This window comes from Rosa rugosa, chromosome 1 (genome assembly GCF_958449725.1).
Source record: "Rosa rugosa chromosome 1, drRosRugo1.1, whole genome shotgun sequence".
Taxonomy (NCBI): domain Eukaryota; kingdom Viridiplantae; phylum Streptophyta; class Magnoliopsida; order Rosales; family Rosaceae; genus Rosa; species Rosa rugosa.
In genome coordinates, this window is record NC_084820.1 from 13,542,023 (window position 1) to 13,557,155 (window position 15,133).

General features: G+C 37.3%; 2 protein-coding genes across 5 annotated transcripts; one reads left to right on the plus strand and one right to left on the minus strand.

Moving 5' to 3' along the window:
* Window positions 1-4,528: 4,528 nt before the first annotated feature.
* LOC133719011 (receptor-like cytoplasmic kinase 176) lies at window positions 4,529-8,596 on the plus strand. The gene is made up of 7 exons (XM_062145806.1): window positions 4,529-4,679; window positions 4,799-5,389; window positions 5,548-5,885; window positions 7,133-7,268; window positions 7,411-7,556; window positions 7,701-7,824; window positions 7,977-8,596. The coding sequence occupies exons 2-7, from the start codon at window positions 4,807-4,809 to the stop codon at window positions 8,366-8,368; spliced, it is 1,719 nt and encodes a 572-aa protein (XP_062001790.1). The 5' UTR covers window positions 4,529-4,679; window positions 4,799-4,806; the 3' UTR covers window positions 8,369-8,596.
* Window positions 8,597-9,125: 529 nt separating this feature from the next.
* LOC133719027 (protein DA1-related 1-like) lies at window positions 9,126-14,416 on the minus strand. Of its 4 annotated transcripts, XM_062145808.1 has the most exons (14): window positions 14,148-14,416; window positions 13,861-14,008; window positions 13,170-13,280; window positions 12,747-12,893; window positions 12,476-12,545; window positions 11,967-12,267; window positions 11,649-11,769; window positions 11,428-11,511; window positions 10,597-10,716; window positions 10,198-10,410; window positions 10,038-10,100; window positions 9,824-9,942; window positions 9,676-9,734; window positions 9,126-9,586 (listed from the first exon to the last, which is right to left on the minus strand). In XM_062145808.1, exons 4-14 carry the CDS (start codon window positions 12,846-12,848, stop codon window positions 9,249-9,251), a joined length of 1,590 nt encoding a protein of 529 aa, XP_062001792.1. In that variant the 5' UTR covers window positions 12,849-12,893; window positions 13,170-13,280; window positions 13,861-14,008; window positions 14,148-14,416; the 3' UTR covers window positions 9,126-9,248. The 4 variants fall into 4 exon arrangements, with proteins under 4 accessions (XP_062001792.1, XP_062001794.1, XP_062001793.1 ...); XM_062145810.1 differs by lacking the exon at window positions 13,170-13,280 and having other exon boundaries at window positions 12,747-12,887; XM_062145809.1 differs by lacking the exon at window positions 13,170-13,280 and having other exon boundaries at window positions 13,861-13,992; window positions 14,148-14,415.
* Between the last annotated feature and the right edge of the window lie 717 nt (window positions 14,417-15,133).

Consider the following 15,133-nt stretch of genomic DNA (forward strand, 5'->3'; position numbering starts at 1 on the left):
TAACGCTAAAAGCAAGCGCGCAATTTAACCCTAAAAATATCATTATTAGCATAAGCAAGTAGGGATCGATCTAATCCGGAGATTGAGGGTACACCTGTAATTGCAAAAACAATTAATTAATTAGTAAAAGTAAAAAGTATTATTTACAAAAAGAATATATACAAATAACGAAATAAAAGGGGGGTTTAAGAATTATAAAATCAAAAGTTAAAGTAAATAAAATAAAGAAAACGTAAAAACATATATACAAGTGTGGAACGCAAGGAACAAAGATCAAAACCAATTCCATGTAATCAAATTCGATTCAAACCCTATAATTGTTCATCTAAGTCATGAGAAAGGAGTTGATCATGTGAAATATTCGAAAGCAAATAATTTCCCATTTTTTTACTTTTCAATGCTACTTAACCTAAGTGAAAGCACAAAGATTAATCCTATCAAACATGTAATCAAGCCCTAGAAAGCTAGTCAATCATGACATGTTTAACGCATGAAACACATAGAAAGGCTATCAACTCAAGTGTGCAACTTAGTATGAAAAAGTCCACCTAATTGCAATCCTCTTTAATTAAATTCGGTTTTTGTCCAAAACCTTTACTACTTCGATTCAAGTTACACAAAACAAAAAGTTGATTTCATGTTCTTAAATCTAGCACCATTCATATCAAAACCCTAAGTGTTTCGAACCACATAAGATTAAAATACAAAAGATATCTATAAAGCAAATTTAATTAAACAAACTCACATGAGCAACTCTCGAATTACAATAATAGAATCTGAAAACTTTATTTAAACATAGAAATTGGGCTTAAACTTCGCCCTAAAAGTTAGGTTAACCAGAAACAAATTCATACGAAATCAAACAAGGAAACCAAAAAGGTTACAAGGAAAAGGAACGAATTACACCGTGAGTGGAGATGGAGATGGAGAGCTAGATGGTTGGATCTTGAATCTTGGAAGCAAGCCTTCAAGGTGGATGATGGAGGATATGATCTTCACGGCTCCTTCTTCTTCTTCCTCTCCTTGCTTGAAAACGCAGAACTTTGCAACTAGAGAATGGAGAGAATTTTTCAGAATGAAGAGGTGTTGTGGTGTTGTTGTTTTTTTTAAAAACATCTAGCATAGGGGGGCTTATATATGGGAAGGCAAGGCTTCATGAATTTAATTTCCAATGAATTTTCTGGTTGCACCACACAGCTCCAACCAATGAATTAATGCCACGTCAGCTCTGCCATGTCATTCAACCAATCAGGAAGCTCCAAAATCAATCCCTAATATTTCCAAATATATTATTGCTGATTTTCCCAAGATTTTATCTGATTTTTCTCTTAATTTTCGGCCAAAATAATCTTGAGTGAAAATAGGAATGAATCGGGACTTGTTTTGGACCTTTTCTCCCTTAAATCTCTCCATGACTTTATCCTTAACATCATCCCCTTGATTTTCTCTTGATTTCCACATTAAAATTGCAGATTTTATTCTCTAATTTCAGCCAACATATCTTGAGGGAATTAAGGAACGAATCTGGACTTGTTTTGAGCCTTTTCTTGTTGCACAATCCCTTGAAACTCTCCCTTGATTTTCTCAACGTAATCTCCTTGATTTCCACATTATCTCCATCATTTCCCATGCAAAAATCAGATTTAATCTCCCATAATATCTTCAAGCCATGTAGTCTCCTAATGTCTTCAGGTTTCCTAGCCTCATCAGGATTCCTGCGTTGACTAGGATTCCTAGTTGGACCAGGAAAACTCCATTTCTTCATTTCAGCTCATTTCCTTGTCATTTATTCCAATGTACCTAGAAAATAGAAACTTTTATTAAAATTACTAAAAATAGAAACTTTCTAAAGATGGAAACTTTCCTAATCAAGACGGATTTATTTAAGGAAATAACTAAGTAAATATGAAGAAATAACAGTTAAAACGTCGCATTAAAATGCTCCTATCAATGATTTTGCCTCAGAAGATACGGAGTTGTTCTTTGTTTATGAGTCCGCTTTAAAAGTGGGCTCTATTAATTTGACTTGTAATGAGTTTGCAGTACTTAGATAGGAGTTTGGTTGTTACCCCGCCATTTTTTCTGTCTTTTAAGGGTATGTAGACTCTGGGTTTTTAGCTTGTCATCTAAGAAATGAACCTTCTATCAAAAAAAAAGCAGACTGTAAGCAATCTAGAAATCTAACCCAAAAGTTAAAAAAGTTAAAACGTATTGGTTACGGGTTATGAGTTTTCATGCAGTGCTTTACTTTATTCCAATATTATAGGATAACACTTCATATTTTTCACATGCAGTTTCAAACATCTTTCTTTCTCCTTTTCTCCAATTATCAATATTCATGTATGATTTGTGCATAATCTTCTTTAGGGAAGTTAAGAAGAGTTTCAAACGCAAAAAAAGGGGGAGGAAGAAGTCGATTTTCGGAGGCAGCCCAGTCACATACTGAGGGCCAAGTTTTGGAGACATCCAACTCAAGAGTTTTCAGTTTCAAAGAGTTGAAGACTGCTTGTAGGAATTTTCGGCCAGACGGATTACTTGGTGAGGGAGGCTTTGGAAAGGTTTTCAACGGTTGGGTGGATGAGGAAACACTTTTACCTTCAAGTGTTGACACCGGAATTATCATTGCTATCAAGAAATGTAACCCAGAATGCTTCCAAGGCCTTCAACAGTGGCAGGTACTGTATATTTTCATTACTCTAGCGTATTTTTCATTTTTGAGCCTCTTTTATAGCTTATCATATCACGGAGACACGGACCATTGGTATATTTGGAAAACTAATTGTACAATACATAGACATACTGCGTACATGCAATTACCACTTTTTTCGGATTTGTTATAATTTGTGGCTTTTTTTTTTTGGTCGATAATTTGTGGTTTTGATACCATTGTTGGAATTTAGTGCGGAAGCGTTTGATGGTAATGGGCTAAGGGGAGTGTTGTATACATACTCCGGGAAGCTAGATCTGGATTTCGGAGTCGGCAAGAAGATTTCAATTTAGAGGAAGCTAATGGTCTGGATGAGATTAGACTGCTAGCTTATCAATTGTTTAGGCCACGGAAGAGGTGCTTGAAATGCATGTCAATACGTCGAACAGGTGGCGTGCATTACTGTGAGTAGCAAAAAACTGACACTGGTTTGGATTGCTAGTTTGGGATTCGAGATTGGGGTTGACATTAAGCGGAAGTAACGATTAAATTGAAGTTGTGGCGGGAGAATATGTAGTGTAAGGGTTGCAGTGTCTGGGTTGTTGATGGTAATCATGGTATGTGACTACCCTCCTACTTCTACATAACCTCCAATACGACCACGTCACACTATTTGCCAACAAACTCTTGTCCAATGTTTTGTGACGAATTTTTGTTGGTTTTACCCATGAATATTTCGTTTTTTTTTAAATGAAAAATTAATGAGTTTTTGATAAAAGGGTCTTTGTCCATTTACTCCATTTCTAGGGTTTTTCTCACTTATCCCATTAAGTTTTTCTAATTTCCACTTACCCAAAACACTCTAAGAAAGTCTTCCCTACCATTAATTTTTTTTTTTTAAAGACTTTTACCCTCACCCCTTTGTTAGAGAGAGAGAGAAAAAAAAAATCATAGGAGACTTCACCGGAGCTCGGTCACCGGCTGCCGGATTTCGGTCCACTTTCGCCGGAATCTGGCGGCCGAGGACCGAATTCTAACCAACTTTCGCAAGAATACAGTCACCTGCCGCCGCCCACCGGACTTTTATGAAAACCTCACCTGAGGTCCCCAAAGAGATAGTTGGAGATTTTATAGATCGCCGGAAAGGTTTATTGCCCTCACTTTTCTTAAGAAATTTCATCGCATAAATTGACAGTTTGCGTAACAAATAAAAAAAAAACAAATAAAATTAAAAGACTTCTTTTTCTTTTCATTTGAGGTTCCATGGTACTGGACACGTTTTTACTTTAAATCATTTTTCCTTTGTTGTTCTTTTAAAGATAACAAACTTTTCCCTTTCAAAAAAAAAAAAGATAACAAACTTTCCTTCACCATTCAAAATAACAAAAGAAATAAAAAGTTGATAGCTTTTATACCAAAATGTGGACCGGCCTGTTTCTCAGCTAGAGGTTTCTAGCACGGTGAGCTAGAATCTAGATTAATCTTCACAGTGACCTTCGCAGCCTCAACAGAGAAACTAAAAAGAACATAACTTTTGCTCCCTTAAATTTAGAGTCATACTTAATCATGCGTCACGTAATAATATGTTTTCTCGTATACAAAATTATACTTCAAAAATCTAAGAAGCATATACACTTTATAGTTGAATTATTTGAATTAGCTAGTCTCAGTAAAAAGAAAAACACTGGGTCGATCCTCCAGTACCTTTCAATGTCGTACGTACTATGGTTTATTACTTAAATTTCCTTGCCTTCCATGAAAGCTTTTTCCCGGAAACTGTCATGCACTAGAGTCTTTAAAAAAAAAAACGGATATTTGAGTTATCTCCGATCCATATATTTGTGGACCAGTCAGTGCGTGGACCGTGGACTTGGACTAATCACAAAACCAAACAAAGATAGCATAACGGGGAATTAGATAGATAGGAAAGTGAGAAAAACCAATATATCTTTGTATATGCTCCTTCCTCTTCTATGGTAAGAACTAAGAACTAGGAGCTACCCAAGTGACCCTGAGGAGCAGCTAAGTTTCTGTGAGTGATTGATTTTGCTTCTTTTAATAGGCCCATGTTCCTAACACTTGAGTTATTGGATCGATTTCAAGTTCAGTAGTCTCCAACTGTACGTTTTCACATTCTTTTTTCTCATGCAGCCAAGAGAATGGTTATGGTAGGGGAGTTTCTAGGCGGGGCTGCTCTCGGAGCAGCATTCGGGCTGCTGTTTGATGTGGTTAAGGAAGCGATTGATAAGTCTACGACGTTTAATTCCCTCCTCAAGAACATCAAATCCACTCTAGACTTTTTAAAACCGGTGATCGAAAAGATAGCACAGCAGAACATGGAATTGGGTCTCCCGGAGGAGGAGATAAAGTATCTCATACAACAAATGAAGGAGGGCGTTGAGCTCGTTCGTAGGTCATCAAAGGTTAGTAAGTGGAACTGCATGAAGTATCACTACACGGACCAACTTGTGGAACTAGATGGGTCTTTGAGAAGACTGCTTGATGTATTGAAGGTGCAAGGAGTGAGGGATGTGAAGGAGACTCTGGTTTTGGCAAGGAAAAACCATGACCAACTTGTTGAATCGGCAAGGGATGGGAAGGAGACCTTGGATTTGGCGAGGAAAAATGGTGACCAACTTATTGAATCGGCAAGGGATGGGAAGGAGACCTTGGATTTGACGAGGAAAATAAACATGTTGGTCAAGCGAATTGAACGTTTGGTAATCCTTTGTCCTCACAAAGGTGACCGTATATTTTTTGTCACTAAACGTCCAATCTATTATATTGACATTTTAAGTCTTCATGTTGTGCTTTTTTTTTATTCAAGCATCTTTTTTTGTCTCCTTTTCTCCTCATCAAAATTCATGTATGATTTGTGTATATTCTGTGTCATTCTTTAGGGAAGTCAAGAAATCAGACCAAGAATAGAGTTTCAAGAGCAAACAAAAGGGGAGGAAGAAGTCGATTTTCGGAGGCAGCAAGTTCAAGGATAAATGAGTCGCATACTGAGGGCCAAGTTTTAGAGACATCCAACTCCAGATTTTTCAGTTTCAAAGAGTTGGAGACTGCTTGTAGGAATTTTCGGCCAGAAGGATTACTTGGTGAGGGAAGTTTTGGAAAGGTTTTCAAGGGTTGGGTGGATGAGAAGACGCTTGTTCCTTCAAATGTTGGCACCGGAATGATCACTGCTGTTAAGAAATGGAAGCCAGAAAGCTTCCAAGGCCTTGAAGAGTGGAAGGTACTATTTTTCGTTACTCTAGAATATTGCTGAACCTCTTTTAGCTTATGACCATTCGTACTATCGTATATAGTAGGATAATTGTATAATATGTGCAGATAAGACATAAATGTATGCAATTACCACTTTTCTGGATTCAATCACTCAAACGAGAACTCAACTTGAGGATAACTAAAACGCGTTTTTCTAGTGAGAGGAACTCCTCCTTCTCTCTAGCCAACCCAGCTTCCAGCTTTCCCCCTCCTCCCCCTTTCTTGCCAGATCTAGATCTCTCTGATCTGGATCTTTGGCTTGAAAGTTGGGGGAGATATTTTCCCTCTTCGCGAGGCTTATCCCTACCCTTCTCGTGGTAGCTCCCTGCTGCCCCGGTGGTGGCAAGTATGCTTTCCCTTTTGTCTTTGCTTTCCTGTCCTTCCCAGATCCCCTTTTCCAACCATTCCTAATCTTTAATTTTCAGCATACCCACCTCTCTTTGTCTCAAATCTCTGATTCATCATGGTTAAGATGCACATCCTCCTCACCCATCGGACTCCACTTCACTGATTGCTCCTTGGTCCATCGGAGCTCTGTCGTCGGCGTTGTTTGGATTGTCTGTTTTAACAGGTTTTTCCCGTCCCTGCGCGTAAACCCTTTGAATACGGTAGTGCAACAAGGGTCTGCACGGTCTTTGGCCGTCTGTCCCTTTGATCCCTCTGCGGATCAGTCTCCTTCTCCTTATCTCTTTTTCTTTTTTTCTTCTGCTTTGGTTACTGTCTTTGTTTCTGAGGATGTTTTGTATGGTTTAGAGATTTGGGTTATGGAGATATTTCGATTGGTTCTATGCTGCTGTACTTGCACGGGATTGTTTTGGTTGGACTCCAAGTCTTCGTCGGCAGATCTGGTGACGTTTCTGTGTCACCTTTGGGCTTGGCTGGTGGCGGCGACGTCACTACGTCATCTCTCTCCTGTTAGATCTGCACTGCGGCTGAAGATTGTAGGGCTATTTGGTTTTGTTTGTTGTTGTTTGTTGGTTTTTATTTTGGCCCGTTTTGGGTCTTTTGTTTGTAATATTGTTCTTGTTTGAATAAAAATCTTTCCACCACCCAAAAAAAAAAAAAAAAACGAGAACTCAACTTTTACCCGACGACAATCTTTTTACCTTAAGAAATACTAATTCTTGAATGTGCAGATATCCACTTTTACTCTTCTTCCTTTGCAGAATACTAAATGATTATACGCGCGTTTCTTTGTTATACTTAATAATGCAGGCAGAGGTGGACTTTCTAGGAACGCTTTCTCATCCCAACCTTGTTAAACTAATGGGAAACTGCTCAGCGGACAACGAGCTACTCCTTGTCTATGAATTCATGCAGAAAGGAAGCTTGGAGGTCCATCTTTTCAAAAGTATGAAACCTCAAACTAATGATGAAAACAGAACTGAAAATATACAAGTTACTTTGTTGCTTTTATACAAGTTTATGGAATGTTCCAAAAAAAAAAAAAACACCGAGTTTATTAATACATTGACTCTGCAATTTTCGAGTAGGAACCCGAGACATTGAAGCAGTACTGTCTTGGGACAATAGACTCAAAATAGCTATCGGAGTAGCTCGAGCCTTGACTTTCTTACACAGTTTACCAAAACAAATCTTACACAGAGATGTCAAATCCTCTAATATATTGCTTGATGAGGTTTGTTCTATTTCTCTCTTTCTATCTCTCATTTGGTTTTGTGCATTATGCCTTATTTTGTTATTATCTCTGTGCTGGTAACCATATAGGATTGTATGGTACATGAATCATGATTAAACCCTCTTTCGCATTTATCTTCTACAGAATTACAATGCAAAACTCTCCGATTTTGGCTTGGCAATATTGGGGCCAACTGATGGAGAATCATATATAGAGACTAAAGTTATTGGCACATATGGTTATGCTGCTCCAGAATATGTTTCAACAGGTAATGGTATATATCTCTGTTGCAAATTGGGTTCTTTTGGAAAGTTCTGTACATGAAGCATGTCTTCGTTGGTTTTGACAATTTCACAAATATAGAAAGTGCATCTTTATCCTTGTTGGTAAATTGATAACCTCAACTGCTATGTCTAACAGGTAATTTGTACGTGAAGAGCGATGTGTACAGCTTCGGTGTTGTGCTGCTCGAAATTCTGACAGGTCTAAGGGCCATTGATACAAACCGTTCTTTTCCAAAACAGAATTTAGTCGATTGGGCTAAACCACTTCTCTCTCATAAAATAAATTTGAAAACCTTCATGGATGCCAAGATAAATGGCCAATATTCCTCCAAGGAAGCATTACAGACAGCAAAGGTTACCCTAAAATGCCTAGCATCAGATCCTAAAGGTCGTCCTTCGATGAAAGAAGTTGTGGATGCATTGGAGCAGATTCAGGCAATCAAGGAAAACTCAAAACAAACAGAACTTACCCCAACTACAAAATCTACTCCAAGGACACGTTTACTTACTTGGAATGGGAGAGAATGATTACGGGGTAAAACTATTCCTACGTTTACTAACACATAAAGGAATCGGAATGATTCCGGGTAAAAGTATTCATGCGTTTACTAACACATGAAGGAATCGGAATGGGTGTAAGTCTCATCTCCTTATAAGGAATCGATTCCTGAATACTCAGGAATTTGATTACGAAGAGGGGAGATGGGTTTATGAATCAACTCCTCCGGAATCAATACTTATTCCTTTCTTCTCTCATTCCAGTTGTCTCCGATTCATGATTATTTCCATTCCAAGTAACTAAACGTGCCACAAGTTCTCAATCCTGAATACATCATGGCAATGAATGAACAATGCCACTTACTTAGTGTTAAGAATTGGATCATATAGATTTTATGTGCAAACTATAAACGTATAATGATACAATTTTGTTGGTTTGAATTTGTTGGAATTCATAACAAATTTTGTTCCTATAATCACCATTGTTTACAGAGGGTAACTATTGGATTCAGATTATCAGATATTCCATTCATCTATAATTTTAGATATTTGATGACTGATCAGGGCCCCAAGTTTGCATTTTCCTAAATATACATATATGAACAGTATTTTCCACATATATAAAATATAGTACTACTGATAATGTAACATTTGGTCTCAAACATTCCTTTTGTTACAATTTCTCCTGAATAGCTTGGCTTGTAAATGTGATGTATAGAAATGAGCCTTTCTCCTTTAAACATTTCTATGTTTTCAAACTGTTAAGGAGATGACACAGAAATGAGCCTTTTCTTTTGCTTTCTCTTTCTCTTAATATGTATATGGATTTTAGTCCTATAAAATCAATATGCCAATGCCAGGGTATGGATTTTATGTGGTAACAACTCTTTATATCTTCGCTTTCTATAAGTCAGGGGAAGCTTCCTGTGATTTGAATATGGTCAAGGGTCCTCCTTAGGCCATACTTGAGCACTGCTTGGTTACCTTGTCTGAATCCTTCTCCATAAGCTGTGGATGAATCTGACTCGATTTGGTGTTTAAAAAAGTCACCAAGTTTCTTCTCAAAGTCGGACCGTTTACCTTTCTTAGATGGTCCCGAACTAGAAGAGGACACTGAGGAAGAAGAGGAAGACGACGATGATGTTCCAACATCACTACCAGGTGCAGAATACGTCTCTGCATCCAGCCACATATGTGCCAGCACTTGGCAGATACCTTCTTCAACCTCTGGGCTCAAATTTGGATAACCTGACAAACAACCATTTAGTAGACTATTAGTCAAAACAAACTGCTTTCAACATGATAATAAAACACTCGAGTGAAGGGCAGACAAACACCTTTGAGCCGCAGCCATGCATGCATCATCTCATGAGCAAGAATAGACCCTGTCAATAACCTGAGTTTATAGAAGGTTTAGGTTATATATAATTGTTGGTACGAATTAGACCTGGAATCAAAACAAAGAAGGAACAAAAGTAATATTACCTAGGAAGGCCATACAATACGAGAATTGCTGTCACTTCGCAGCGACGAACCAGTCTATAAGGCTCAGTTATCATGTCTATCATCCGGTAGCCCGCTCCAATCTTCGGCCTCCTAAAAATCTATAACACAGAGAAATAGGGAGAGCTCTTATCCAATGAACTGATAGTTATAAATGACATTTTTACAGCTACATTTAGGGGGAAGAAATCCCTACAGTGGTAACAGTCTGTTCTTCTGATAAGCAGAGTCCTCTAGTCTCAGGCAAGTGATGATGACCCTGCCCACAGGGAAGAAAATTCAAAAAAACATTAAACGGAAGAAATGAAAAGGCAATTGCTTTTCAAAGAGAGAAAATTTTAAAACATCGGCATTACGTTCTTTTCTCCCTCCATGGCCTCGTTTAGTGCTTGTCTCTCCACCAAGAGCATTGGAACTTGCTGTTCCACTTTCATATTTAAACCTTCGTAAAATTCTTGTATTTCAAGGTATAGGGGTTGGCATTCGTGAGTATCCATAATTGCTGAGTCTAGACACTCCAGACATAGCTTTCGACCATCATCAAGTAACAGATATTTTGTGTCCCTTGGCTGCAAGATTGGGATCCATATCTTTAATTACCAACAATAATTTAAATTTGAGAGCTGCAGATGTATCTTAGAAAAGCTACAAAAATGTCCTGCGGCTAGTGATTGCAGTATTCCTATATCCTTTTAAATTCTATGCAGGAATTATGCAGGCAAAAATGTAGAGAGGTTATATTGTCATTCGCTCACCTCCATTCTTTCACAGCTACAACACCGAGGAGTCCTATCATGCTCATGAGAGGGGCAGTACTTCTGTAGCCAGAAAGGATGTGCCCTATACTCGATAAGACCAGCTGAGTTTGTTGGGATCTGTACAGAAAGAGAAAAAATACAAAACAGTTTCAAGACCACCAAACCATGTGTATGATCTACTGTACAGAAAACAAAGAGTCCTAAAACAGTTGAACAAATCTTGATGAAAGGAAAAATAAATAGAATTATAAAACATCTGTATTGCCTTCAACCAGTCCGGCCAAATGGCCAATTTAAAAAGAAATAGTCACAGACCCATCAACAAGGACATTAAAGAAGTCCTGTATTTGAGACCACCTCACCAAACTAGTAGGAAAAGAGAAAAAGAAAAACTTGGTTTGAAATTTTCACATCAAAACAAAAGAAACAGAAATCGAAGAACTATTGATCAAGTCTTTTATTCCATAATACAGATGACTTTTATGTTTGGCTTATCAAATGGGAACATGTCAACTCTAAGCAATCAAACGAACATAGTACAATCTCTCCCGAACATCTCCTTCAAACCTGGAGGAGGTTAATAGGGCTCATTACCAGCTCCAGGAGTTCCTTAAAAGAAACAAAGAAAATCAAAAAGCTCCAGGACTTCCTGTTAGCCTAGACATTTAAATTCTATGTGCTTTTATATTAAGCACAACCACAAAAGAGTGAGAAAGCTATACACAATTAATTTATTCTATCTCTTCCTCATCAACTAAAAACAAACATACCAATTCACCAAAATAGAATTGCCATATTATTAAAGAATTGAACATGAGAGACACTTACAAAACTCTTGCAAACATCACATCTTGGATGATGCTTCTCCTTGTAGCAGGATTTGTGGTAAGGGTGATTCCCAGACATAGAAAACTGTAACAGAAAGCAGATCTTAAAGTAGACCATATATACAAATTTTCTAGTAAATACTAGCAAATGAGCTGGGCCATCAAGAATTCTGACTGCCAATTCCAAAGAAAAGTCTTACTGAACAAGATATAGATTTGGACCTCATAATCAGTAATTGGAAGATTGCAAGCATGGCAACAAAAACAATCTGGATGCCAAACAGCACCAACACAACTCAAGTATCGGCCATGGCCAATCCCCCGTTTACAGCCAGCACATATCCTGCCACAACAATTTTTCAACAACCTTGTGAGGTTTAATTGGTATCTGTGAAAACAGTTCTCAAATGACATGAAATTCAAGAATAAACTCTCAAGAGACTTTGTTTTATGCAATTGTCCCACATAACAGGACTTGGCATATTGTAGCAGTTAGTTTACTAGACTCAATGCAAGAGATAGCAAACTGATCACATTTACCTGCTACCAGCTGGATTGAAGAATGGAAATGGTCGAAAAATACTGCCAGTGTCATGTCGAGGAGGAGAATCCACTTTCAAACTTTCCTGAATAGCCATCGCAAGCTGTTCATCTTCCTCCAATTGAATTTTAGCACTTTGATCATCTTCCTCATATGAAATTTTGGCAGGTGGTTCGTCATGGTCTGATTCAACTTTAGCAGGTGGCTCATCATCCTCTGATTCAACTTTGGCAGGTGATTCATCATCATCGGATTCAAATTTAGCAGGTTGTTCTTCATCCTCTGATTGAGATTCATCCTCTAGAATTAAATAGGAAAACAAATAATTACGTAAGTTATAAAATAAAATGCACTGAAAACATATTGATTATTATGCGCCTTTAGTAGAGTTATACATAAGTTGCTTCCAATGCTTGGCAGAAAATGTCACAATTCATTAAGGTCTTCTAAAAGCATTAGCCCACTTAAATAAATTTTGCAGAATCTTTCCTACACTGGTGAAACTTACCAATTACTCTTTTTCCTTTCTGATCTAGTTCCGAAAGGGACAATGCAATAGCACAATCTATGTCTTCCTCCTGCAATTCAAAAGAGTTAGCACAATACAGTACGTCTAGCATAATCAGTCTGCATGAATTTTAATTGCCAGAGCTATTTTAATCAATTAACTTGTGATGGGTTGGTTTCAATCTACCTACTCTAGAAAAAAGCTAGCTCACCATGTAAATAAATGTAAAGGGTAAAGAAAAAAACTATGTAGAAGTGAAAACAGTAATTACCACTGAATTTCGAGGCTCATCCCATGTTCTTTCATGTCCATATTTACCATGATAGTGCCCTTTATGACTAGAACCTTTAAGAATCTTAGTCAGCCAACCCATGCAAGAAGTCTTACTTGCCAGGGCTGGCAAAAAAATTTCCTGTTACTAAAAAGAAAAAAAGAAATATCTCATTTACCCAAAGTAGCTCCAAATAGATGGCAAACACAGAACACAGGAAAAGACGTTGACTGACTGATTCGCATGTTTAATCCCACTAACTATAACAGGACTACATTAGATCATTCCACAATTTATACAAAGATCAACTGAGAAAACATTAATGAATAGCAGATCCAGTAAAGACAGGAGCAATCAATTATAAAGATGATGAACAGTATGAACAACACTAACTTTCAGTTAAAGTGAAGAAAGGAAACTAACATTGAATTTTTGTCGCAATGTTAACGCAATGACATTCACAAAGCAAGAACCAGATCAAGTGAGATTTGTCGCATAGAGGAATTCAATCAATAAGTTTTAATCATGGCACACCTTTCCAAATTCAATGAGCACGCCACGAAAAGATGAGCAAATGAGTTAGTCAGAACTCAGAAAGAGAAGGTTCAAAAACTGGAAGGGACAGATACAGAATTTATAGTTAACTACACGTTACATTCTAGGAAACTCGATTACAGAACACAGGAGAAACCACAAAATCATCCTGCAAACTTAAAATCATGATTCTTCTGAAATTCAATCTGTGGCAGCCAATAAGCTCAATCCAATTTGACCAAATTAGTTTACCTATACTCACTCAAAAACTAAAAGCAACAAATATATGAACCTATCAGTGCATCACCCACCCCAGATGAACACTAGCCCAAAAAGCTTCCACCTTTTGTAACCAAAAAAAAAAAAACAAAGCTTCCACCAATATCACAGGGCAATCAAAATCCAATCCAAACAGCAAATGAATCAAATATCATCAACCACATATTCACTTCATCACCAACATCACAATAAAGACGAAAGATTTAAAGCAACTGGAGCATCCCAATAAGCAAAAGATGAGAATGAAATGAAGAAAAACATAGAGGAACAACAGCAACATCAAGTCTCTGAGAAACTGTACCTTAAATAGATTAAGAATCTGCAGAGACAGTGGTAGAAACTGATAAATCCCAGATCAGATAAAATTCCCAATTCCCAAGATGCATGGTCACCTATGACTTTTATGAGGACCCAGAAAAGATATTCTCCCACCCTGCAAATCGCTCAACCTTTGTTTGAACAAAGTCATACAACCAACCATTTTAGTAAAGAAGAGTAAAAAGGACACCAACTACTTCAATCTAAAGCAAAATTCAGGTCCAAATACCAAAAGGGTAACAGAAAAATTGGTGTTTTTTTCTTATTTACCTTGCTTTTTTCCTTAAAGGCCACCAAAAAAGACAGATTTTTGAAGATAGGAGGAATCAAAACGCAGACCCAATTTTGGAAGAGGCTGTTGTATTCAATTATCGAATTGCATTGAATTTAATGCTCAAAACTCTTTGTGCTTTTGTTTCTCTCAACGTGGGTCCTCCACCAATTCTCCACCGCACTCCACTAAATGTCAAAAACCCCATGAACCCTTTTCTGGTTGACAATGACTCAAAGAAGCTGATGGTTGATCCTCCATTGTTTTCTACTTTTAGTGACCCACTGTGCTCTCAATGTGAAGGTGGCTCTCTCTCTCATTCTTCAAGGCTCAGAGCCACAACTTAGTTAGCCATTCATATTGCTCCTTTTTTAAGCTACTCTGGCATTTTGCCGCTTTTAAATTTTAATACTCGACAGACAGTGTTATAGAACTTCCTCGTTTTTACAATTTGATTTTTCAAAATTTCAGATCCCTTCGAGGACGTGAAGAAACACTATATATGACACTTTACCGAACTTGATTCATAATTCAGTATACATCTCAGTCATGCAATGCAACTACTAATAATTTATTTCGTGTGAATGAAATTCTTTATAGTTAAATGCAATTATCTATTCACGGGGTATTTTTATATTAATCCTATTACTAGTCCTTTTTCAATGCCTTGACATGATGACATCTTTAATGAAAATGGCATCCTTGGTTCATGGGGTCACCATGTTCATCCCATGACTAATTCTATGCAAATTGTTTGAATCTGAAGCAACATAATTTTTTTTTTTCTGTAGTCTGTACATTTTGTTATCCAACTATCCTTGGTTTTTCATTATATTTTAGATTCATTGATTAAAAATTCTACATGATAGAATCATCATAAAAATATATTAAGATAATACCATAATGAATTAAGTTCCGCGCTACAAAATATAATTTCAATAACACATGATCTCTTCTTATCCTGGGTGCACTGACATGTCAATCT

Excerpts from the sequence above, each read along its gene's own strand:
- LOC133719011 (XM_062145806.1), top strand. The coding sequence starts at position 4,807 with ATGGTTATGGTAGGGGAGTTTCTAGGCGGGGCTGCTCTCGGAGCAGCA. Across the intron at positions 5,886-7,132 it reads AAGGCCTTGAAGAGTGGAAG|GCAGAGGTGGACTTTCTAGG; the intron begins GTACTATTTTTC and ends TTAATAATGCAG. Across the intron at positions 7,269-7,410 it reads GGAGGTCCATCTTTTCAAAA|GAACCCGAGACATTGAAGCA; the intron begins GTATGAAACCTC and ends ATTTTCGAGTAG.
- LOC133719027 (XM_062145810.1), bottom strand. The coding sequence starts at position 12,848 with ATGGGTTGGCTGACTAAGATTCTTAAAGGTTCTAGTCATAAAGGGCAC. Across the intron at positions 10,717-11,427 it reads GTGATGTTTGCAAGAGTTTT|ATCCCAACAAACTCAGCTGG; the intron begins GTAAGTGTCTCT and ends CTTTCTGTACAG. Across the intron at positions 10,101-10,197 it reads CCATGGAGGGAGAAAAGAAC|GGTCATCATCACTTGCCTGA; the intron begins GTAATGCCGATG and ends CCCTGTGGGCAG.